The sequence below is a fragment of the Neofelis nebulosa genome, chromosome 1, assembly GCF_028018385.1.
Source record: "Neofelis nebulosa isolate mNeoNeb1 chromosome 1, mNeoNeb1.pri, whole genome shotgun sequence".
NCBI lineage: Eukaryota > Metazoa > Chordata > Mammalia > Carnivora > Felidae > Neofelis > Neofelis nebulosa.
The window spans coordinates 207747338-207774060 of NC_080782.1; the positions used below are offsets into that span (position 1 = coordinate 207747338).

Genomic DNA, 26723 nt, shown 5'->3' on the forward strand with positions numbered 1-26723 from the left:
AAATGGGGCAAGTGTCTGCTTAGACAACGGGGTAGGCTGTGTTGCTATTCATCGAGGTGAGCTCATGGGGTGAGAGGCACATAGAGAAAATGCTGAGTTCACTTTTGTATGTGGTGGATTTTAGGTGTCTGTTGGATAGTGTCACGATTTTCTCTTTTCCAGTGCTGACCATCAAACTCTTGATGGGTATTTTTCTTTACATGGATTAATTAATAAACTCTTGAAGTCAAAGTTATCAGTCCTGTAACCCAGAAACAACAACAACATCAACGTCCCATTATCTGCTCATTTAATTAGTTCACTTCTGAAGAGGCAATCTTATTTCATTTCTCCTTTCCAGATTTTGAGGTGCCGCTCACTGTTCTCACCCTATATCCTCTTGACTTGGGTGTAATTGGTGAAAGAGAAGGAAAAGTCAAAGAACTTTCAGAATTTCTGCCTGCAACCCTGAAGAACAGTGTGGTGCTGGCAAACACTGGCAATTGGAAATGGAATTGTGAGAGGTTCAGTTTTGTTAGATGCTGAAATTAGGACGATCCAAGGAGAACTGTGATTTCACAGAATGGCAGACTGGATGGAACTTTCAAGGGGAAGAAAAATTAACATGTAGTGATTATATAATGTGTACTAGGCACTTTGCTAGAACTCTCTCATATATGATACCTCAATTAATCTTTTTTAAAAATTTATTTATTTTGATAGAGAGAGAGAGAGAGAGAGAGAGAGCGAGCATGACTGCACATGTGCACAAGTGGGGTAGGGACAGAGAGAGAGAATCCCAAGCAGGCTCTGCACTGACAGAGGAGACGCTAATGCCGGGCTCGATTTCACTAACTGTGAGATCATGACCTGAGCCGAAATCAAGAGTCAGATGCTTAACTAACTGAGCCACCCAGGCACCCTCAATTAATCTTGATAACATACTTGCAAGTTATTTCTCCTGTTTCGTAAATGGAAATAAATATCCTTAGAGAATCAGTTATTCAGTGGGTTATTAGAGCATTTTGAATGAAGGAAGAAGGATGATAACGCCCTTGGTGCCCTATACCAAAGGTATGGAAATTGGTTTTCAGGGGGAAAAAAAGTCTCTTTTAATATATAAAACACTGATATACATATAAAGTATTATATATATATAACCTAAACAAATATACAGTATATCTGAGGTATTAAAATTTCATGGGGGGTATAAGGAAAAATGTCTGCAATAATTTTAAAGGGGGTGATAATAAAAGGTTGAAAAACACTGATGTAGACACATTTCATTTAATAAAACTTTTACCCTTTTTTCCCCTTTTTTGCAGAATTCCTTTTTGTTTCACATGAAAGCTGATGTTACACAATAATTCATACAATAGGTAAAAACAGTGTTGGTTGAAGTGTCACTGGGGAGAAGGCCCAGAAACATACCTTTCCTGATGCCTTTTCCCTCACTTCCTGTGGTAGCCCTTGAGGTGCTGATATGAAGCTTAGAGCTCTGAGAATCTTACTTGGGATATCAGAGGGACACAATTTAACCTCTTTATTAAGAAGTAAATGAGTAAACAGAGGCAAGCTTATAATGCGTAAGCATGAACTTCTATGGTGATTGTATTACTCACACAACATGGAACTGAATCAGGCCTTCTATCTTGAGGCCTACTACAGAGGTGAGACACAAGGAGTCATTAAGAGAAAGAAAAGCCCAAGTGCAGGTCAGGAAGAGAGTGTTTAGAGAAAAAAGTGAGGAGAGATGTTCAAGAAGGATATCGTCACAAGGAAAAAAAACCAACTGGGGGGAACTGTGTATGGTGACAGATGTTAACTCCAGTTAATTCAGTGAACATTTCACAATATATACAAATATCTAATCATTATGTTGTATACCTGAAACTAATACAATGTTACATGTCAACTATATCCCCCCAAATAAATTAATTGAAAAATGGATACTGTCATTATCAGTAGTAAATGGAGAGGTTACCAAGGAATGAGAAAGCAGATCTGGCAGTGTGAATTTCTCTGGTGATTTGTGAGCGCAGTTTCAGAATCGTGTATGGGCGGAGCTTGGCTTCTCAGGAAACCGGATATTTAAGACACCATCAGCAAATAGGTAAGGATGCTAACTTTGCTAACTGTTGCAGCTAATTACCCACCCTTCCATGATTGGATAGAAATGTCAATGCGTTCTTTACAGCAAAATGAGAAAACAGTTTTTAGTCTATTGTGTCAAGATGGGTTCAGCCAAAGAATTAGAACGCAGAGAAAACAATGCACAAAATGGATGTCTTCAGGACAGACCTCAATAAAGACAGGTTTTCTGTAATTTGATTTTATCAAATGTCTGGAACACAGAAATTCACCTGAGGATAAAAAAGGAAGAACATATATGATGATGAGATAGAGACACAGATGAAGGAAAAAGAAAATTTGAGGATCTCTATTGAGCACCATAGAATTCTTCTACCTTCTGTTACATGCATTTTTAGCTTTGAGTGACATCATTGCTATTTGCTATTGTCAGACAAATTATTATCCAACTGACTCAACAAATTATATTTGGGCTTTAGTAATTGTGCTTTAGTATGAGGGAATTAAACTGTAATCTTACAAGAGTCTTAGTAATTACTTAATTCCTTTTTTGCTATTTATTTCAAACATTGGGAGTGTGATCCAGTAGTGACATCTAACACTTTCAACTGAACCTTAGTTAAGCGTCTCACACTAATAGGAATATTCCTGTTCTCCTTTACACAGCTCTATCATCTACAAACATGGGCAGATTAATTTTCTAATCAAAACATTCTAGGAAACTATTAAGCATGACATTAAACTGTGTTATACTAATTATATTCCCTATGAAGAATTTCTATCTGAACTTACAGCATAAGACCCTAGAGAAAACTTATCAGAGCACAAATTGCTCAACTGTGTTTTAAGAAGAATCACATATCCATTTAAGCATTTTGCTTTTCATCCCTACCTTAAATCGACTCTGTTCTCCACAGTGATTCATTGTGGTGGCAAGATCTTGTTGACCGTGTTAAACAGATTTTGTTAAAGGTGTTAAAGCCTGTGTAGGTATGTACCATGGCAAAGGGAAGTATTTAACTCTATTTTGAACATTTGTCCAAAAGTAGTATTTGCTTCTTACTAGCATACTACTCTCATCGGACAACAAGAAATAAATGAATATAATTAATTGTGATATACCAAGGGGTGGAAATCATTTAGCAGGGGTCACAAGACAATTTTCTGTAAAGGGCCAGACAGTAAACAGTTTAAGTTTTGCAGGCAAGATGCTCTCTGTCACAACTACTCTGGTCTACAGTTGTACAGGAAAGGCAGCTTTGAACAATAGGTAAGAGAATGGGCATAGCCATATTCCAACAGCATTTTATTTACAAAAAGTAGCTGGCAGATCAAAACCACAGTGAAATACTACTTGACAGCCACTAATGTGGCTAGATTAAAAAAGCCAGGTTAGAAAAATGTTGGTGATGATATGGTGAAATTGGAGACCTCATGCTCTACTGGTGGGAACGTAAAATGGTGCAGCCACTTTGGTAAATCTGGCAGCTCTTCAGACATAGAGTTACCATATGACCCTGCAATTCCTCTTCTAAGCATATATCCAAGAGAAATGAATACTTATGTCCACATAAAACTGTGTAAATGAATATTTATAGAAGCATTATTTATAATAGCCAAAAGAAACAACCCAAATGTCCACCAACTGATGAATATCTAAACAAAAGGTGGTATATTCCATACTATGGAATATTACTCAGCCCTTCAGGGATATTTGGCTGTCTTGGGAAATTTTGGCGCCATCTAGTGGCTGAAATAAGGAATGCTGCTAAACATCCTAGGATGCACAGGATGGCCTCCCCTCACCCTCCCATAACAAAGAATTATCAAGCTTTAAATGTCAATAGGGCTGAACTTGAGAAACCCTGGTGTACATATGTACATTATATGATTAGCATTCTGTGCATATGATTTGCATATCAGTTAGCATTCTGTGCATATGATTTGCTTTCTCTCCATCTTACATTATATTATAAAACAGCAGCAGTTTAAACTAAGACCAACAAGCATGTGGAGAATGCAGAAGTAGCCAGGCCTCAAAACCAGCTGGGCAAGCAGCAGTAGTATACTTTGCTCATGAATTTGAAATGAAGGTGCAAAGTCAGTGCTAATGGCCAGATAATGATTCTAACACCCTGCGATTAAGTACAAAGTGCTAGGGAACTTTCGTATAATGAGGTATATCCCAACTGAGTCAGGTGGTAAAGCAATAGACAGTAGTAAAGTTACATAAATTGGCTTTGAATTAGGCTTGTGATTATGCTTCTTGTCTTAATCCACTGACCGCTTGGAAAGCATGAACAACAAAGAGCTGAATTTGTAATTTTTTTGTAGAGCTATGGTAGAACTACAAAATTGTAGAAAAATTTTGTTGAAAGAAGGAAATAGGGTGTTTTCTTTTGTTGTTGTTTCTTGGCTCTCTGCCTCTGTATTACTTTAAGGGAGAGAAGGAAAATGCATGAGATAAGAGAGAATGAAAGAAAGTGGAAGGAAAGTGGAGGGAAGGGAACAGATTTTATTATTAATAAAAAAAAATGTTTAGGGCACCTGGGTGGCTTGGTCGGTTAAGTGTCCAACTTCACCTCAGGTCATGATCTCACAGTGTGTGGGTTTGAGCCCTGTGTTGGGCTCTGTGCTGACAGCTCAGAGCCTGGAACCTGCTTAGGATTCTGCGTCTCCCTCTCTCTATGCCCCTCCCCAACTCTCACTCTGTCTCTGTCCCTCTCTCTCAAAAATGAATAAACATTAAAAAAATTTTTTTTAAAAGGGGGTTGTTATCCTCTCTCACTTAAAAAAAAAAAAGTTAAAGTCATCCTAAAAGGAAATTAATTATTTCACTTTTCCTTACATGCAACTTAATAGCTCAGAGTGGTCTCAATGCCAATAAATTAAGATAATTTTGGAGGAATAGAAAGAGTTAAGGGAGCTATCCCCAAAGTTCCTATGTTTTGTTAAAAACTTGATATGAAACATTTCTTTTTATTTATTTTTTAGTTTTGTGAGGGAGAGAGAGAGAGGGGGGCAGAGAGAGAGAGGGAGACAGAGAATTCAAAGCAGACTCTGTGCTGGCTACAGAAATCCTGATGTGGGGCTTGAACTCATGAATCACCAGATCACGACCTGAGCTGAAGTTGGCTGCTTAACCAACTGGGCCACTCAGGCACCCCATGAAACATTTCTGATAAACAAAAAAATTATAGAAAATAGTAAAATAGACAGAAATATACCCATTGCTGAGATTAAATACTTGTTAATATTTTGCTAGATTTACTTCTGATCTTTCCTTTTAAATAAATAAAACATTACAGATACTTCAGCTATAAACTTTCAGCTTTAATTCCTCATCTCTTCTTTCATTCCTCTCTGGAAGTAGGTGGTTTTGGGGCATATTTCCCTTGTGTTTTTACACACACACACACACACACACACACACACACTATGTATACATATACATATATCTTTATATGTATGTATTTGCCACTTGATTTTTCTCTTTATTATTGAGCTATATCTACAGGTAGATCTAGTTATTTGATACAATATAGGATTCTACCGTATAATAAACCTCTGTGTGTTTTATTCTTTCCATGACTGCAGGATGGTTAAATAGTGTTCAAGAAGTATCTCTGTATGGGCATCTTTGGGCTGCTGCAGGGACCCATGTAGACGAGGAAGTGCAGGGTCACAGATACATGGACGTTCAGTTCACGTTTACTAGGTGTCACCAAGTTGCTGTCCAAAGTGGCTGTACCAGTTTTGCACTCTTGTCATCTTTGTAGGAATCCATAAATTTTGGCCAAAACTTGGTGCCAAGAGACTCTGTACTATTTACCATCTGATAAGGGTAAAACGGTACCTCATACAATTGCCATTAAAAAAAAAAATAGACTGAGAATGATCCATCCCTTCCCTCAACTTTTCACACCTTTCTCTCTTAGATAGTCACAAAGAGTGAATCCTCACAACAATTGCATTAGTAATTGTCTGGATTTGAGACTGAGCAGAAATGATAAAGGAAAGACACACATTTTTGGATTCCAAGCTTCTGGAGTCCTGCCTATTGTCTCCATAAATTTAGTCCCAGCCCTGTGCACCGAGCCTGGCACAAGGAGCGTGTCCAAAACTGTTGCTCAGTGGGATGTATCATCTTCTTGTGGGGGTGTCAGAATGGGAAGCAGTGCATGCTACTGTGAAGTTTAAGTAATAAACAAGTTAAAACTGTATTTTTAAAAATGTAAAACGTAGAGAAAAGCATTTTCACAGAGACATTGCAGTTGCAATTGATTTCTGAGAAAAATTCCAGAGTGATCTATGTGAAACCTGAAAATTAATTATAATAACTTCTGTTTATTTATACATAGTACTCTTCTACATGCCAAGGACTTGAGAAAGAAAAGAGCAGTCCTTCACATCAGGTAACTAGTCTGACACTTACAGCAAGGGCTCAATGTTTTTAAAAGCTAGCCTGACACTCACAGCTAAGCCATGTTGTTCCCTTATGGACATAAACAATCCCACAGAACACCAAAATCAGATAAGGGCACTTGACCTTGGTGTTGTTTGTGCATAGATAAAATTGAAAGTGGTTTTGGGTCTTGTTTTGTCTCTCTTCAAGGCAGAGTGCCCTTATCACATAGGTATCTCTGAACAACTCCACTTGTTCAACTACAGGTCTTTCTCCTGGTGGTCTTTGGTGGGAGACGCTTTCACAGACATTTCTATCTCATTTAAGCCTGTTAGCTATTATTATTATTATTATTATTATTATTATTATTATCATCCCCTTTTGCAGATGGGAAGGCAAAGAAAGTAAGTTTAATGTCATCTACATCAGATAGCTCGTAAATGACAGGGACAAAACCTGCACCTGGGTCTAGTGGTCATTAAGACCTCATGAATTACTTCAGTTCTCCGGACCCTGCTGTTCTCCTGGATTTCCCCCTAAAGATTAGGTGCTCTTTGAAGATGGAGACTGGCACAGAAAGTCTGGTAGAGTAAAAACAAATAGACATTAAAAAACAAAACAAAACCCAATGACTATAGCCTGAGAGCTTACTTGCAAGTAAGGTCCCTCTTCTGAACCTCTGTGGCAATCTTCCCAGTTACTTGTTTCTTGTCCCCAAATCTGCATGTTTATCAGTCTTGGCCCATACCACCTCTCTGTAGAAGTTGGATAACTTAAGGCAAGAGTTCGAAGGAAAAGATGACTTTAAAAGGGGGAAAAACACAGTGATGTGTGGGAAAACTCCTTTAACCTCGAGGCTTGCCCTTCGGCATACATAGCAAACTCTCTCCCATGGTTTCAGCTCAAGGCCCTTCACTGGCCCTTCACTGCAGGCTCTTGAAGTTTTCGGCTCTATGCTCTTGAGTGCTCTTGGCCTTACTTCCAGCTCTGAATGCCTCACATCTGATGTCTTGCCACTCTTGCCTGCCTAGTGAAAATCCATGGACTCTTACTTAAGCCTTTCCAGCTCTGCTCCTTCAGATTTAATATTCCCCCTCTTTGTTCTCAATGAGCCTTTAAAACAACTGCTATACATTTATATTATTTTGTTATTTGTGTAAGGGTTTGTGAAGCACAGATGTGAGCTCCTTAAGGACGTGGCCTAGACCTTTCTGATTTTTAGTGGGCTCCTTTACCACTCCAGATAGGGCTCTCAGCACTTGGGTACTCAGCAGCAGCTCGGTACATCCAGGCAACATACTCTTGGAGCGTTCTGATTGCTGTTGTTCTCACCTGCCTTTCAAGGGCAGATCCTAGAACTACTTTTCCCAGTGGCCATCGCACCAGGGCGTCCCGAGTGGGGCAAGAGAGGGTTGGCAGATGATTTCACATTCCAACGCTGCTCGAATGGTGGTGCAGAGGGTCTCGCTTGCCTTTCAGCTTAGCAGGAGCCGGTTCTCCAAATTCCAAATAAACCCGGACAGGTAACTTCCTAATAGGTGTTCCGCGCTTTCGCGACCTAATCCCGCCCTTGCCCTTAAGGTAGCTGCCACGGTTGAGTGGCGAAATGAACGGGCGGCACAGCCAATCATGTTTCGCTCTGCCCGGAAAAGGCGGATCCCGGGAATGTCTTTGACGAAGCGGCGCGTGATTGGCGGGTCCCGAGCCGTCAGCCGTGGCGGGAGTTTTCGGATGTGTTGGCTGCGGCCCCGGCAGCAGCAGTTGGGCTGAGCTGGGCCGGCACGGCTGGCGGCGGAACCGGGAAGGCTAATCCGCCGCAGATTCCCGCGCTCACGGCTTGTGGCTTGCATTTCAGCCGCCTTCTTTCCGTCCCCGAGAGCTGCGCAGAAAGATGGATCGGCACCGGCCTCGGCTGCACCACCCGAAGCAGGGCTCGGCCGCCGGGGCCCCCTACCCCTCCTCAGCCTCGCTCCGTAGCTGCCGGGAAAGCAAGATGCCGGGCCGGAAGGGCCCTCAGCACCCTCCGCCCAGCGGCGCGGAGGAACCTGGAGAGAAACGCCCCAAGTTTGTAAGTTTCGCCTGGAGTTTTGGTGGGGCAGCTCCTGCAGGGCCGAAGGGCTGCGGCTCAGGTCCCAGGATCCTTCAATTTCATGAAACTCTGACTTGGCTGACAGCCGAATGGGTGGGTGGGTCCACGGTGTAAACGGGAATGGGTCGGGGGCTACATTTTGTTCTAGATTGCTAGAGCTTCCAGTCTCCTAATAGATTTACGACGACAGGGTCCAGTTCTGTTTGGACCCACTGCCAAATACACTCACTGGTCACTGTGTTGCCCCACATTTGTTCTGGCTGACATGAAAAGCAGTTCAAATGTGAATGTATTGACGTCACCTAGGTGAATCTTGCATTTTTTTGAGTCGAACTTCTCCCCACCCTTCTGGCTTCCGAGGGTATGAGACATAGCAAAGTGAACTTTTAGGGGGTAGTATTTCTTTTTCTGCTGTAATTTTCCAAGGAGAAACAACAGGTTTTAAAACTTGGCGGGCTATGTAGTTACTGCTAAGGAATGTTTTGTTTATATTGGAAAGAAACTCGCTATTCTGGTTGCTTCTCTTACTCACTTTAACACCCAAGGGAGATGTCATGATCAGCGGTTTGTGAATCTTTTTGTTGGTGTCCACTAGTGAAAGAATAGGCAGTGATGACTGCTTTGTAAAAATGTGTGTACATAAATCACAGAAGGTTAATAGATTTGGGATAAATCTAACAATTGAGAATTTAATATTTGACCCCTCCATTTAATTAGGAATATGGGGTTATGGAATATAACTTTTTCAGTTTTAGGCACAGTTATACAACACAGCATGTGCCTTCTGTGAACAAATAAATCTCGTTAGGAATTTAAATCAGGATACATACCTTAAGGGAATAGACATTTGTGGAGCAGGAGTGAGTTGCTAACAATTAAAAGTAATGGTTGAATAAAACTGGGAGCAGAGCTATGAGATGTATCAGAATACTGAAAATGAGAGACAACATGGATTAATTTTTCTAAATTAAGTAGCAAGAGGGCCAGAGGACTGGCAAAATTTGCAGGAGGGTCAACTATGTTGTTGATTGTTTTGTTGGTAGAGTTGAGGAACAAATAGGATGGAGTTAAATTGGCGAGGCAGGATTCTAGCCAATATGAGAAGAATCCTGGGGCAATGACTTTTCTTCCTTTTAGAGTCTTTTGTTTGGGTTAATGATGTCATTCCATTTTGTTTCTTCTATGCTCCAGAATACATGAGGTATTTTGGATTTTCGTTTGGATTTTCTGTGACTTCCAGCAAGGAGGTTATGAAAACAGAAGTGAAATAATTAATATTTAGGTTTAGTTTCATTGAAGGATGTATCTACATGATTTGGATTCTAGCTCTTCTCTAGCTCTAGTTTTTCATTTCTTAATTAAGTATGTTGTTTTTATATTTTTTTAATTTTTATTTATTTTTGAGAGAGAGACAGAGCGTGAGCGGGGAGGGGAAAGAGGAGGAGACATAAAATCTGAAGTAGGCTCCAAGCTGTCCACGCAGCTCGCAGCTCGAACTCAAATACAATGAGATCATGACCTGAGCCAAAGTCAGACCCTTAACTGACTGAGCCACCCAGGTGCCACTCTTAAGTATGCTAAAAGGGTTATTGTAAAGATGAAAAGACCTCTAAAAGCAATACTTTGAAGCTTTAAAGTTAATAAACATATCTAAAAATACAGTGTTTGTTTTTATTTTTTATTTTTTTTGATGTTTATTTATTTTTGAGAGGGAGAGAGAGCACATGAGTGAGAGGGGGACAGAGGATCCAAAGCAGGCTCTGTGCTGAGCCACCCAGATGCACCCAGTGTTTGTTTCTAGATAGGAGTCTGATTTGAATCATGTCTTCATAATTAATTTAGAGGTAATTTGGACTGTTTGTAATCCCTGAAACTAATTTAGATACTTATAGTTTCTTTAGCTATATTTTCCATTTCACTAATTCTGTTATCAGAGATAACTTGCTTGGAATATTTAACTTGCTTGGATATTTAATTTAACTTGCTTGGGATATTTAAGTTTAGCAATTACAGTTGCCTGTTGAACAACATGGGTTTAAACTGCACAGGTCAACTTAATGCATGGATTTATTACAGTACAGTACTGTAAATCTGTTTTTTCTTAATATTTTCTTAATAACATTTTCTTTTCTCTAGCTTTGTTTAGGAATACAGTATATAATATAACATACGAAATATGCCTTAATTGGTTATCAGTAAGGCTTCCAGTCAACAGAAGGCTATTGGTAGTTAAGTTTTTCGGGAGTCACAAGTTATACATGAATTTTTGGCTGTGTGAGGACTAGCGCTTCTAACCGCCGTGTTGATCAAAGTCATTTGCTATGTGACTCTTTTTATTCTTTATTTGATAGTTCTGTTATGTGCACTTTTTGGACTATCTACATTGATTGCACCTGATGGCTTACTACTCTCTCTTCCCATGCTTGTAAGCTCATTGCTTTATCTTAGCCTATCTTCCAAGAGGCATTATGGGCGATGCTGTTCTCAGAGTGCCACTGATTTGGGATCACCTCTACCTGAAGTAGGACTCTTAGGGGGCTTTAACAACCCTAACTCTGTTCCTGGCCTGTGTCTCAGTATGCCAGGCTGAAGGCTGCCTTTTGAGTAGCTCTTCCCAGTCAACCTATTTCACACCTGTTCTCAGTCTCACCCTAGTAACTCTTGTTTTGAGAATGGAGACCATCCTTCCTCATGAGATCTTAGCAATGCCTCTACAAGTGACTGTTCTGTAGTTCAGTTTGCTGTACTACTAGATGTCAAGGCACTTCTTGGCTTTTGCTTGAGTTGCTGGGGGCAGCTGCTTTTGACTGGAACAAGCAACAGAGTTTGGTGATACGACAGGAAAAGCGATAATGTAGGTGTTTGGCACATTCCACAAAGCTGCAAGCTGGTAGTAGAAGTGAGTGGTAAATTGGCCACTTGCTCTGTTCTTGGGTTGGAAGGCATGAGCTCTGGGGCCCACTGAAATCTTGGTTTACTTTAAGCCCTGGTAAAGCAGACCAGTCCTTGTTTTCTACTGTGTGTTTAGTCGCGAGTCTCAAGGTACTGTTGCCTTGTGTATAAAAGTTTGTAGTATAGAATTGCTCCCCATAGATCTGTGTAAACAGAAATTCATCTGTTGTGAGTGTAGGACAGTTTGGCCACACAAGAAATCCACTACTTTGGGGCTGCTTGTGAACTAACCAACTTGATTTCAGTAGAAAATATGGTAAGCAGTGAGTATTGAGATGCTGAAGCTAGTAACTGGGGACAGGATGAAACCATAGGAGATTGGCAGGCCAAGGCAGGTACCTGGATGAAGGCTTTGCGAAGGTAGATGGAGTTCAGTAGGATCATGAAGTTTTGTCCTGCCGGAGGTCACACTCATAGTACCTGAGCCTGAGTCCTGTTTCCCTTGTAGAACAGAACAAAACAGTTGCCCTACTTGACGCTGGGCGCTTCAGTCCTACTCTTACGAACACACTGTGCACAAGGTGGTGGCCCCCATATCTGTGTTGAGAGCAGGATGTGTGGCTTCTGGAGAAGCCGTGGGTCAATGTTTTGATAGGAGGCCTGTATGTTTGGTGGTCCCAGTTGGCAGAGTGACTCTTCTTTTTAATTAGGAATATCCTTTAAGAGTTGTCACAGACTTTGGTGTAAATCTTGCATCTAATCTTATACTTTCCATTGAACAGATTGTTCATTATTGTTTAATTATGTCATTACTGTACCTTCAATTTTGGTTGTGAGAGATATTTCACCCTGTTCAGTAATATATATGTGTCTACCATTTTGGACATCATTACTAATAACAGTTACTTTAATAAATGAATGAAGCTCTGTTCTAGGTACCATATATGTGTGTGTGTGTGTGTGTGTGTGTGTGTGTGTGTGTATATATGCACCATATATATGTATATCAACTCCTTTAACCCTTACAACAACCCTATGAGGTGTGTGGTATTATTAGTCTTGTTTGCTGGATGGAAAAAGCAAAATGCAGAGGTTGAATTGCCTTAGGTCACACAACTGCCTGTTGCTGAGGACAGGATTTGAACCTTGGCAAGCTGTCTCCTACATTCTTAGTCACTGTCCTGTATTGCTCTTCTGTGCTGTTGGGAATTTTAACCCTTACTACTTGTCTCACTCAAGAGCCATTAAAAATAGTAATACCTTTAATGAGTACAGAATTAGTGATTTCCTGATCACAGGCAGGTTGTGAGGTGGCAGGAGGAATCCAGTGGGAGAACTATTATCTGTTGTACTGGGAACTTGAGTGGAACTGAAATTGGAGTAGGCATGATGGGATTAGTGCATGGCCACCTCTTGGCTTTGGGTTCATTTGGAGGCAGCTGTGGCAGGCTGAAAAATGACCCCCCCCCCCCCCCCCAGAAGATAACCAGGTCTTAATCCCTGAAACCTGTGAATGTTGCCTGCCATTGCAACAAAAAGATTTTTAAATTAAGGGTTTTAAAATGGGGAGATTACTCTGGATTACCGGGCTGGGCCCTACATGCAAACAAACATAGGTGTCCTTGTAAGAGGGAGGCAGGCGGAAATTTGACTACAGAAGAGGAGAATGTGATGTGACTCAAAGGCAGAGGTTAGTGGTGCAGCCACAAGCCAGCGAATGCTGTCAGCCCTAAGAAACCAGAAGAAGAAAAGAACTGGTTTCCTCTAGAGCTTCCGAGGGAGAGCGGTACTGCTAACACCTTGGTTGGAGCCCAGTGAAACTGATTTCTGACTTCAGGCTTCCAGTACTGAGAGAATACATTTTTGTTCTGAGCCATTAAGTTTGTAGGAATTTGTTTTGGCAGCCACAGGAAATGAACACAACAGGTGTAGTTATGAGGGTGACCATGTTAAAAGGTTTGGTTTACCAGTTCATCCATGTGTATTTTAGGAGAAATGTCAGATTGACCTAAATGTCTTCCTTTTGGTAACATTTTCTTTTGGACCGTGATTTGGGGGGATATAAGATAACAGTTTGGTCCTCTGGAACAGCAGCTAGAACTTGATTCCAACTTGTTCTGCTGCCTCATTTTCGAAGTTGCTAGAAAGCTGAGAAAAATGTGGAATTATTTTTGTGTGCCTTTTGAATTTATTTCTTCATTGTGTCCTCAGCTAAAGTGATACTTTCAGTTGTATTAGAGTTAAATTGTCAAGAATCGGAGGCAGTGTTCTTATTTGGGCACTTGAGTGTTATGTCAAAATTCCAGCTAACCCATCTGACACTGAAACCTTCATAAGGTAAGATCATTTATTTTCTTCAGGCCAGTCTTTTAAGTAAATTGCCTGAATTGTCCCAGACTTTTGTTTTTTTCCTGACAGAGGAAAAGAAGTTTTCTCTGTTGGTTAATATATAATTTATCAAAAGCTACCAAAATATATAAAGTGGCTTTTGGGAGTATGTTTAGCTGCTGAAAATAGATGATATATGGTAGTTATTACTTCTGGATCACTCTGGATCTTTTTTTTTTTTTTTTTTTTTTTTTTTTGTGGGTAAAAAGGGGTGGGAGTAGGGATAATTGTCTCAGATTTAGAGCAAGGCTTAATTGCTTTTTTTCAAAGACTCATGTCTTTAATTACGAAGCAAGCAAACTGACATACATTTATTACACTGTGAAACCTTGCATCTCATCTAGTCTGTCTTGTAGCAATTGCTTCTGAACAGATGTTACCTGAAACACCTTTGTGCAGTTGGTAGAATGCTAAAATTTGTCATGCTTTTATTATTGTTGTCGTGAATTAACTCTACTTTATGGCATAACTTTATTGCTGTGTCCTAGAATCTTTATATATTTATTGCCTTATAAATTGGATTTAAAATTGGCTTTTTATATAGAATGTAAATTAACATGTGTATAACTTGTTTATGCTTGCAGAATAATACAAGACAAAACTGCTATGTATTATCCGAATGTAATTGTCTTTAACTCAGCACATAGTATCCTCCAAGCTAGGCATGTGTGAACGCCACAGAATATGCTTACAGTCACACTCTGCTTGTTTATCCCAGAAACTAATTTGACTTTTAGGTCTATAAAATATAGATTAAGCGTAACCTTTTACTTCATGGGATATTAAGGATCAAAGCATGAGCTTTCTTTGAACAGGATCTACAAAGGTAACTTTTCTCGAAGTAGCAGCAGGGTGGCATTGAAATACCTTCCCGTCGGGAGTAATTTTCTCAAATAGCAAATCAAATAATCATTATTAACTTAGGGGAGGATTTGAGAGTTTCAATAAGTTAAGTTTTGGTGCTGGAATATTTCAGTTACTAGCTAATTAATGAAAACTGTTCGGAAATGCTTGTCATAGATTTGATTCTTCAAAAAGATCCACTGCTATCCTTTTGTACAGCTTTTTATAGAAAAGGCACCGTGAATAGCATTTATGAGCAGGGACCCGGACCGCTTTTAGAGTTTGGATCCTAGCTATATGATGCATTACTTGGGCAAGTTACTTCTCTCCATGCCTCCGTAGCCTCAGGTGCAAAATGGGATTGTTGGGAAGATTAAAGGTTACTGCGTGATGGACCTAGAAAATAGTACCTGGCTCAATGTAACTGCTACGCAAATATTTGCCGTTTATAGGATTGTTGCTGCTGTCATCGTTAGCAGTACTAGCAGTAGTACAATCTTTTTCTAGATCGTAGGGCGTTGGGGATATTACGCTGGATATTTGAATTACTTTCCTATGCTGGAAACTCCTAACGGGGTCAGGCTTTTTCCTCATAGTGTGGTGGAGGCGGAGTCATCCCATTCTCAGTTCTTACCCCGGCATGCCAGGTGCCATTTGGGTTGATGCAGACTTCTGATTGTGATGGCTGAATGGTCAGAGCAAATTGCTGAAGCTTTCGGAGGGGAGGGGGTTATCGTTTTATGTGTAAAATGTGGATCATGAAACTCTGACATCTGCGTGCAGATGAAACTTAGAAAAGAAACCCACAAAGGAAACAACCTCAAACTTAGAAAAAAATCCTTGTGCTACTCCAATGTGGACTTGAATGATAATAAAAATAATGTTGCTTATATATGTATAGATATAAAACTAAAAATATAACTCCTTATGCTTATGGTGCTTTTACAACTATAAAACTCAAACAGATTTGGGGCGCCTGGGTGGCGCAGTCGGTTAAGCGTCCGACTTCAGCCAGGTCACGATCTCGCGGTCCGTGAGTTCGAGCCCCGCGTCAGGCTCTGGGCTGATGGCTCGGAGCCTGGAGCCTGTTTCCGATTCTGTGTCTCCCTCTCTCTCTGCCCCTCCCCCGTTCATGCTCTGTCTCTCTCTGTCCCAAAAATAAATAAAAAACGTTGAAAAAAACCCCACAAAACTCAAACAGATTTACATATAAAACCAAAAACAAAACTATAAAACCAATAAAATTCAAATGAACAACATTAATTTAATGTGATTGATGATGATGTTTCGCTGAAATTAAGTCATCAGTGTTGGATTTAATAGTGGAAAGATATGTGTATGGCTTGCTGTTTTCCTTTTTGCCTGCTAGAGTCTTGGATGGAAATGGAATCCCAGAGGCTGAGGAAGCAAAGTACAGTGATAAATCCAAAGACTCAGCCCCACACTGAGTAGAGACCTGTCATCTGACATCACTGTCTCTTTCACAAGATCTTAACTTGAGGCTCTGAGTGAAATGGTGAACTCTTATAAACTTGTTTATGATAAAAAAAATATGTAAATAAAAAAAAATATAGCCATATGTACATATTTTCTAGTAAGTTGTATGAAGCTGTTGAAACAGGGCAGAAAGAATCGGACCCAAGCCCACCAGCATCTATATTCGTTTTTCTCTTGAAATTTAACTTGCCATAGCTCTGAGTATGTGGTTCCTTGAATAGTGTCATTTTGGAGTTATGGACAACTTAATTCCTCCTATGTAGGGGAGATTGTGAAAACCTATGTAGCATAATTGATGTTGTTTGGCTTCTTCTATTGCCCTGTGGTAGTACACACACAGAGCAGTGTGGGTACCAGAAGTGCCTGGTGGAAGGAGCATGGTCGTTGAGTGGCCATTCAGATTGTCCAGATTATGCTTCTTTTACTTCAAATGTTTAAGATAATATTGGAGGAATACAAAATTTAAAAAGTCTAATGGACCTGGAGAGTCTGTGAAGAGAACTGTAGACCTTGGCTTGAGGAATCCAAGAGCTGACGTAAGTCAAGAAGTTAGAGTACTTGAACCAGGCCAAGGTTTTTGTACCTTTAGTTTTTCACTAGTGATGAGCTAGAAGTAACTAGTAAATGTTTATCAGTTGTGAAGGATGTTTACAATATGCTTCATAACAGTTCACTTCTCTTTTTTTAAATGTTTATTTTTCAGAGAGAGAGAGAGAGAGAGAGCGCCTGTGTGAGACAGAGAGCATACAAGCGGGAGAGGGGCAGAGAGAGGGGGACAGAGGATCCAAAGCCGGATCCCTACTGTCAGCAAAAAGCCTGATGCAGGCTCCAACTCATGAACCCTGAGATCATGACTGAGCCAAAGTCGGATGCTTAACTGACTGAGCTACCCAGGTGCCCCAAAACAGTTTACTTCTAAATAATTTATTGAGGGTAAAAAAAAAAAAAAAAAAAAAAAAAAAAATATATATATATATATATATATATATATATATATACACACATATATATATATTTTAACTTCAAAGGAAATGTTTACTCTCAATAATATATATATATGTAGTCATATAATAATACAATATATTACAATACAATACAATATTACAATACAATATATATTCATATAATAATATATATATAAAATCATACAAAAGAGGTATATAGAACACGATGTACTCTCCAATAAGCTTCAGAAATGAAACTGTATAAATCCTATTAAAATGTCTGTTTTCTCCCTTCCTATCAATATCTCCTTGTAATCTTTGCTCTTTATTTTCTTGAGGTAAAGGGCTTACAGGGCTTTTTGTTTATTTCATGAGGGACCTTCATGGGTTAAAGATGGCTAAATACCTGTTCAACTCTCCAAGGATATTATTGCTAATTCTAGGTTATTCTGGAAGTTAAAAAAGAAAAGTACATGCTTCTTTTGGAGTTATGATGTAGAATTTCTTGAAACTCTTAGTAAGATACATGGGTTAGTCTAATTGTAAGATCCATAATAGTGCATTTATAAGGCTTATTTTATTATAAAGTATCTTCCCAGGATGTGGGAGTTTATCCTGTAATTGCTGCATTTTTCTGAGGTGGGTTGTTTATTTGGGCATCATAAAATGAAACTATGCAGCATTCAGTTTAACTAGGATTTACGAATTGGTGACATTAATTATGGACTGTACTGTAGTACTAAATTGTTTTGTGGATCAAATCCTTGGGTAGAATGCAATTTATAAGGACAATTATAATTCATTTCTAGTGAAAAATTTGACATTCTGAGAAATGAACATGAAAAACAGAATGCATTTAATCTGCAATCAGAAATTCAGTGTGACAGTTTCATCTCTTCGTAGAAGGTGATGGTCTCCAATTAGCACCATGCTCTAACTTCAGTCAGCCTCTCTTCTGAGGGTATTATTTTGCTGTTATTGATATGTTATCTTGAATCTGCTTTCATTTGCTTTACGCATGTGTTTGTGAGCTTTTGGAAGTCACTCTTCCTCTCTGTAATGCTTGGCATAGGCTTGAGCTTACTCCAGTAGGTTTGTGATGCTTTGCTAATTGGAAATCTATGCAGAACTACTCTTGTAACCTTACACCACCTGGTTCATTAATCTAGTCATGATGAACTCAAATTGAAATGTTATTGATATACCCTAAATGTCTATTTCTTTTTATAAAAGATTTCAGTGGTGGTGGGCAAGGGCAGGTAAAGGTTACCAGAAACAAATCTGGGTCATTGGAGAACTGGGCCTGCCAATTTGGGCTCCTTTGGGGGCCTGGCAATGTGGCTTTAGAGCCCTATGGTGGTAAAAAGGGCTCAGGATGGATTCACTGGATTCAAATATGGCTGTGTATCCTTGGGCAAATTAATTAGCTTCTGTGCCTCAGTTTTCCTATCTGTGAAATGGATTAGATGATGACAGTATGTCCACTTACAGATTGTTGTAAGGATTGCTTGAGGTAATGCGTGTTACAGTAGTTTGGGCACAGTGCCTAGCAGTTAATACATGACAGCTATTATGAGTTTTACTCCTTTGATTTTTTCTCAGATACCAAAGTAGGGGAATCTCATCTGTAGGACTGAATTCTCTAGGGCTGGTCATTTTGAAGGGCATGTGACAGGATGTCAGTTATCAGCAGCATTTTGACCATTCTTTTTAGCTTCTCACCTCCCTTTTTCCCTACGCTCCTGTTGGACACCTGCTTTGTGTCCAGAGACCCAACTTGACCTTAATTGTGGTGGGGAACACACCAGGAGGTTTGGGTCCTGGACATATCCCCCCCACCCCCTTTCTGTTTCATCGAGATCTCCAGCCCCATGACCTTGCCTCTCTTTCTTTCTCTGTCAGCTTCCTGCTGACATTTGCTCCACACTGTAGCCACACTCCTTAAAAGTAACCCTGGACCTCCTTTTGAACTAGGATGCCTTCACATTCCTTGCCTCCTCAAACCCGAGGTAGGGTAGAATGTAAATAAATAATAAGGCCTCTGCCTTCCTTGTTCTGTGCCTCAGATCTCCAAGCCTAGAGCAACCTGACAGGCTCTCTGTGTCTTCACTGGGCCGCTGCATCAGGGTGGAAACCTTCCCAGCTCTGTGAACTGATTCCCTAACATTCAGTGTCTCTGGGCCCCGTTGATTAGCTGGGTCCTGAAAGCTGCTCAATAATCATCATCATCACAATAGCTACATTTATTCAGCTCTCACAGTGGGCTGGGCACGATTTTAATCACTTAATCCTAATTCACTGCTTTGAAGTGGGCACTCTCAGCACCCTTGTGTTGGACCTGATGGAACTGAGGCACAGGAGGAGGGCTCTGGGGACTTTCCTGAGGTGCCACAGCTGGGAATAGGGAGCGATGGATATCGGCACACACAGTCTAACTCCAGAGTCCTGGCTTTGAACTAGCTCTTTGGTTACCTTCTTTTCCATTTCTCTTGATTTTTATGCTAAACCATTATCATCACTCTCTTTCCCTTCACTATGGGCCTGATCCTTTTTTTGTTGTAAATAGTTTTTTTAAACTGAAAAAGTAGTGTGTGCACTTCTTAAAAAGCCCATGAATTTAAGATCACAGAGTGAGATTCACTGAGACTTCCTTACATCCCAGGCGACCAATTCAGCTTTTTCCCGTACAGAGGCCACGGTGACTTCTATTTTTTTCTTTTGTATCCTTTAATGATATTCTGTGTGTGTGTGTGTGTAAAATACCCACTTGTATCCACACGGGAACATTCCACAGCGTTCCCTTAAAAGATCTTAGAGATGGTTACCCCTGACTCTTAGCACTCACCTTGACACCCTCTTCAGAGAGAAAATAAAGGACATTTTGCTTGAACTTGCTCAATTTCCTGCTGTCTGCACCTGTAATCTTCTATATCTGCAACTCTTCCTCCTCTCCCCTCCAATATCCACAGAAGAAATGTCTGTGTTCCTGTTCAAGGTTAATCCCTTTACCACCGTTCTTGCCCCAGTCCTGTTCCATTAGGTATGTTTCATTCCTTAGAGGTTGCATTCTCTAAGAATGTTCCAGCGTCTTCCATTATAAAAGAAAAAGCAGAAGCAAAACCAAACAGCCTCCCTCTCCAACTTTCCCTTGACCTCTTTTCCCCTGCTGAATACGATCGATGCTCTGCTTCCTTCCCTTGTTGCCAAATTCTGTCAATTAGTTCTTTTCATTTGTTCAGTAAATATTTGAATGTTCTTTATACCGTATGGCACAGGTAGTTACAATTTATTCCTTGACTTTAAAAGGCTAATATTCAGTCTGGTATGAAGAGAAGTGTGAACCAATGGGGGAAGTGTTATTGAGGAGTCCATTTTGTGTAATCTTGAAGGACTCAGGCTCTGAAATTCACCTGAGTTTGAATCCTGGCTCTGTATTTGATAGCTGTGTGACCTTGGAAAATTACTGTGTTTTTCTCTGTTTGTTTCTTCATCTATAAAATGGGAACATTAGTACCTATGTTATATATTAGATATGATTCAGTGTGTTAGAATGGGGGTTAACACATAAGTACTAAACAGCTCTTACCTTTTTCTACTATTATGATGGCATTGGCAAAGGGTGGAGAGCGCTCATTGAGGAAGGAAGCCACCTCCCATTGGTTTCTCAACCTTGCCTTTGCTTCTGTTCATTCCACTAAAATTGCTTTGGCAGATCGACAATTGCCAACTTGGTGGCTGATTTTTCAAATTTCATCTTCTTCACACTGTTAGCACTGATAATGCTGATTATCTGTCTCTTCTGATCTTTGCTCATCACTCCTTGCACCCTTTTATTTTCATTTTTTTTAATGTTTATTTATTTATTTATTTTTATTTTTTTAAAATTTTTTTAATGTTTGTTTATTTTTGAGACATAGAGAAACAGAGCATGAACAGGGGAGGGGCAGAGAGAGAGGGAGACACAGAATCTGAAACAGGCTCCAGGCTCTGAGCTGTCAGCACAGAGCCCGACGCGGGGCTCGAACCCACGGACCGTGAGATCATGACCTGAGCTGAAGTCGGATGTTCAACCGACAAGCCACCCAGGCGCCCTGTTTAATGTTTATTTTTGAGAGAGAGAGAGAGAGAGAGAGAGAGAGCGCGAGGGAGAGCAAGCGCACAATCAGGCGAGGGGCAGAGAGATAGGGAGAGAGAGAGTCCCAAGTAGGCTCCACTCTCAGTGCAGAGCCCAGTGTGGGGCTCAATCCCACGAACTGTGAGATCATGACCTAAGCCTAAGTCAAGAGTTGGACGCTTAACCAACTGAGCCACCCAGGTGTCCCCTTTGCACCCTTTTAAATTAGTGTTCTCAAGTACTGTCTCAGATCATCATCTTCCAGTTTATACCTCTTTTCAGCATGATCTTGTCCATTTCTTTAGCTTTTACTACTACTTAGATCAGTGTTTTTCAGAACTTTCTTTGATGATATAAATATTCTGTTCTGCTATGTCCAGTTTGCTAGTCACTAGCTCTATGAGCTGACTTTTTAATTTGGTTTAATTTGAATTAACTAGCCATGTGTAAACTAGTGGCCAATGACAAACTTTGACCTACATTCATTTTAAAGGGTCTGCCTGTGGTCTTCAGTGTCTTCTCCTATAAGTCAGACTGCCTACAGTGATGTGACGAGTTATTCCTGTTGGATAACATGCACATCTCATTCTGCAAAGATGATGTACTTTCATAGCCTCTGATGCCACCATTAGTGAAAGGTTTATGAGCAAAACAACATCAGCAATGACAGAAACAGGTGTGAGGTCACACCTGATAGAATGGTTGTCATCAAGAAGACGAGATAACAAGTGCTGGTGAGGATGTAGAGGGAACCCTTGTGCCCTGTTGTGGTCACTGTAAATTGGAGCCGCCACGGTGGAAAACATTGTGGAGACTCCTCAACAAATTGTAAATAGGACTATATAATTCAGCAGTCCCACAGGATATATATCCAAAGGAAATGAAATCAAGATCTCAAAGAGATATCTTCACTCCCACGTTTATGGTAGCATTATTCACGATAGCCAAGATATGGAAACAATCTAAGTGTCAACAAATGAATGGATAAAAGAAGATGCAGTATATGTATGCACACACACTGGAATATTTTTCAGCCATGAAAAAGAAGGAAATCCTACTTTTTGTGACAGCATGGATGGACTTTGATGACATTATGCTTAGGGAGATAAGCTGGAAAGAGAAAGACAGATAGTCTATGATAACACTTACAATGTAGCCTCTAAAAAAGCCAGACTTGTACAAACAGAAAGCAGAATGGTGGTTACCAGGGGCCAGGAATTGGGAAGGATGGGGGAATTGGGGAAAGGTTAAAGACTACAAATTTCCAAGTAAAACGTAAGTTCTAGATCTTTAATGCACCGTTTAGTGATTATAGTCAACAATACTGTATTATATACCCCCAAATTGCTAAGAGACTGCATCTTAAATGTTTTCAGTACAAAAAATAAGTGCCAATTAGGTGCTGTGATAGAGGTATTAGCTAACGCCACGGCAGTAATCATTGCAATATTTAAGTGTATGAAATCAACACTTCGTACACCTTACATTGACACGTTACATGTCAATTATATTTCAAACAGAAGAGAAAAATAGGGGAGGGTTACCTTCACACCTTTGCAAGATCTGCAGTCCTTGATAATTTGCACTAAGTTGGTAGGATCATTGGGTGCCTTCTCATGGCTCTGGCTATCAACTGAGGACTTCCTCATAATCCTTGTTGACTTGTTTTATTGGTGTGCTTGAATTATGGGATTATTGTCATGAAATGATGTATTTTTAGAAGTTCTTTACAAATATCCTTGGGCTCTTGGTAGAGGGTGTTGAATTTTGGCACTGCTGGAAGATTGCCAAGGGCAGTTTAGGCTGTAGTTGCTTGAGCTTGTGGCTTGCCTGCAGAAATTGGTGTGTTCAAAATCTAACTTGTGACACAATGCTATGTGCTGGAATTTCACTATGTGGTGATATGACACAGTGCAAATTTTGGTGCTGTATTGGGCTGCTCTGTACCATTCAAGGATTTACCTTTCTAGATGCCTTTGGATAAGTGCAAAGAAAAGCATTAAGATGAGGAACCTGTGTATTTTAGTATATGTAGCCCTTGTAGGACAGTTGCTTTTGTGAAATTATTTTCTGAATTACCAGAAAGGGGAAATAAGTGACTCAGGCTCTTTATTTATTTTTTTCTCTACAGCCTACTGGATTGTATCCTCCTTCAGGGCAGGTGCCGTGTTTTATAGGTCTTTCTGTGCCAGGTGTAGCATATTGTCTGGTTAGCTTAGATGCTAACTAGATTCAGCTTGGTTAATATTTCTAAAAGAAATGTAAAATGACCTACCTTTTATGCATAACACTAGGACTGCATGTAACAGTTGGGAATGTGCTCTTTTTTTGTTTTTCAGAAGTTAACTTTGCAATATGAAAATCATCCTTTGGACTCATGTTCATTGACAAAACAATTTAGAGAATAGTACAAAAAGTAGTAATCAAATTAATGCAAGAAAACTTAGTGGTGATGTAGTTATTATAAAGAGCTCAAACTTCATCAGTAATTAAAAAAAACTAATATTTTGGGGCACCTGGGTGACTCAGTCAGTAAAGCATCTACCTCTTGAGATTGGCTCAGGTCATGATCTAGTGGTTTGTGGGATTGAGCTCCCCCCCAACCCCATCAGACTCTACACTGAGTGGGACGTCTGCTTGAGATTCTCTCTCTCTGTCTCTGTCTCTGTCTCTCTCTCTCTCTCTTTCCCCTTCCCCTGCTCACTCTTTCTCTCTCAAACAAACATTAAAAAAACCTTAATTTTCTTTGATTAGCTATTACCCTGTAATTTTTGATGTGGATCTGTTTTTTGTTTTTTGGTTTTTTTTTTTTTTTTGATGTGGATATTTTTTGTGGTTTATGTTTTAGTCTGAATTGGGAGGGCATGGTTTATAAGGCTTGTAGTACATCCTACAGCTTAAATTCTACGTGTTAGAAATAATAATAATAAAAAAAACCCCTATTCACTCAATCTCTATTATACACTTCAGAGAGCAACTTTAGGACCTAAAGGGGGAAACTCCCTCACAAAATAGACATTCTTGTTCGTGTTAGTCAGTTTACAGAAATTACAATCCCTTGCTCTCAGCTCCTGAGAGTTCATTCACCTGAACTTTAAAAAAAATTTTTTTTTAAATGTTTATTTTTGAGAGAGACAGAGACAGAATGTGAGTGGGTTAGGGGCAGAGAGAGAGGGAGACACAGAATCCGAAGCAGGCTCCAGGCTCTGAGCTGTCAGCACAGAGCCCGACGTGGGACTCAAACTCACGAACCTTGAGATCATGACCGGAGCTGAAGTCCGACGCCCAACTGACCGAGCCACTCAGGAGCCCCGTCATCCACCTGAACTTTTAAGATAGCATTTTGTTGTTGGTGTTATAACACTTAATAATCATCCACTTGGAATTATGCTCATTTTTCTCGTTCACATTTCATTTTTAAATATCTGTGCTTCAGAAACTGCTTCATTTCCACGTCAAGCCCTCCTCCCTCGAGCTGATACCAGCAGCTGTCCTGTTGTTGCGGGGGGTGGGCACTGAGAAAAGGGATGGGGAACGAGTCTGGGTTTTGGAGTCATCGTGACCAAGGTTCCATTTCCAGCCCGGCCACATTTCACTCTGGCAAATCACTTCTGTAACTCCTAATTTTCTGATCTCCAAGATGGGGATAGTGGCTAATTATCCCCATAATTACAACCCCTGAGGGTGTATTGATAATTTTGAAGAGTGCTCAATCAGTGGTGGTAGTAATGATGGGGTGGGCTGTATTATATGGGGTTCTTAGGGAGTCCTGGTTTCTCAGTTAAAGCCTTTTTGTTTTTTGGCTTAATGAAACAGAACCCCATGCAATGTCTAGCTTGGAATTGGAAAGGGCAGTTGTAAAGATACAGAGGGGTATATTCTTGGGTGAAGCACTGTAAGTGTAGCTGGTCCTCACAAGGATTTGAACCCTAGGACTGAAAGCTGACAGCTTCTCTCATTCTCTCTTTCCTGGAGTCATACAGCTTTAGTTTGCTTCTCACTAGGCATTTGTTCCATGTTGTATCTCTGCAGGGCACGACTTCTGCTGCTTTGGTCTCCACACAGCCAGGCTCAGAGCCTCACAATTCCAGGTATACATGCTCTTGGCTCATGCAGGGACAGATCCTCATTCTCACATCTGAATCCCCAATCCATTTTTCTCATAGAGTGAGGATTTGATTGGCTCTGCCTGGATTTAAGTGTTGAGCTCTGCTCACATCTGTGGTCAGGGCCGGCTCACAAAGAACAATGTCTACTCCTGCGACATAGAGAAGGGATGCTGTGCATGAGGCAGAGAAACCCACAAGTATCTACGTATCTACACCTGTGTGTCTTTGGAGACTCCTTGATGATAGTCTTGGCACCGGAAGACTGAGCTCAGAAGAGTTTGCCCAAGTTACTGGTTTTTAACCCTGGTTGCACATTAAAGTCACCTGGGGGAGCTTTACAGCTACTTACCACAGGCCCTGCCTTTGGGTATTCTGATTCAGTTGGTTTGGAATATCACTCAGGAAAAGAAAACAAAAACGCTTGAGGTGATTCTCTTCAGGTGATTGTCTTTTTTAGTCGGGTTGAAAATAACTGACCTAAAATGTTTCCTGTACTAGGTCTAGAGGTTCAAAGATGAGAGAAAAAAGGTCCCTCCATGTTAAAAAAAAAAAAAAAAAAGAGGGGCGCCTGGGTGGCGCAGTCGGTTAAGCGTCCGACTTCAGCCAGGTCACGATCTCGCGGTCCGTGAGTTCGAGCCCCGCGTCAGGCTCTGGGCTGATGGCTCGGAGCCTGGAGCCTGTTTCCGATTCTGTGTCTCCCTCTCTCTCTGCCCCTCCCCCGTTCATGCTCTGTCTCTCTCTGTCCCAAAAATAAATAAAAAATGTTGAAAAAAAAAGTTTTAAAAAAAAAAAAGAAAAAAAAAAAGAAAATGAAAGACATGAACACAAACTGCAAACAATGATCATTGACCCAAAGGAATTGTAAACAAAAGAGCTTTGGATGGAGAAAGGTGTGGGCTTGTTGTTTCCTGATGATAATGAAGGGTGACCCACCTTTACTATAGGTTTATCTGTGCCATACCTACTCGGTGTGGCTGCTGACCTCACATCTCATTCATCCCATCTAGCTGTTAGTGTCCTGAGGCCCAGGCAACATGCTGGCTCTGGACATGACATTGGGAAGCTGCCACTGCTTGAGTTCTCAGCCCCAAAGAGAAATGACAACACGTGAGAGGCCTCCGCAACTGAAAAGTGAATGGCCCAGTATGACCAACACCGGCAAATAGACCTGCTGGTGAAATGACCGTGATAAAAAATCCCTGCACTCAGGAGCCCGTGCCCAGTTTGGGGAGGGGACACACACACATTTATGTCAGTTATAAATGGATTTAAGTGGATTAGAGGATGATTTCAGGGCCCAGAGGGAGGAGACTATTGGATGTGGCCTTGAGTTGGAATGATGGAGACCTAAACCAAGATGACGCTGGTGGGG

The 26723-nt window shown here is 40.5% G+C and overlaps 1 protein-coding gene across 4 annotated transcripts in view; it reads left to right on the forward strand.

Annotated features, from left to right (window-relative positions):
• The first annotated feature begins 8220 nt into the window (after positions 1–8220).
• Positions 8221–26723, forward strand: part of DIAPH3 (diaphanous related formin 3) — a 509936-nt gene continuing 491433 nt past the window's right edge. For all 4 annotated transcript variants that reach the window (XM_058683514.1, XM_058683521.1, XM_058683534.1 and 1 more), the window contains exon 1: positions 8221–8543. In XM_058683514.1, the coding sequence (XP_058539497.1) occupies positions 8367–8543 (177 nt within the window). In that variant the 5' untranslated portion in view covers positions 8221–8366. The remainder of the gene's footprint in view (positions 8544–26723) is intronic.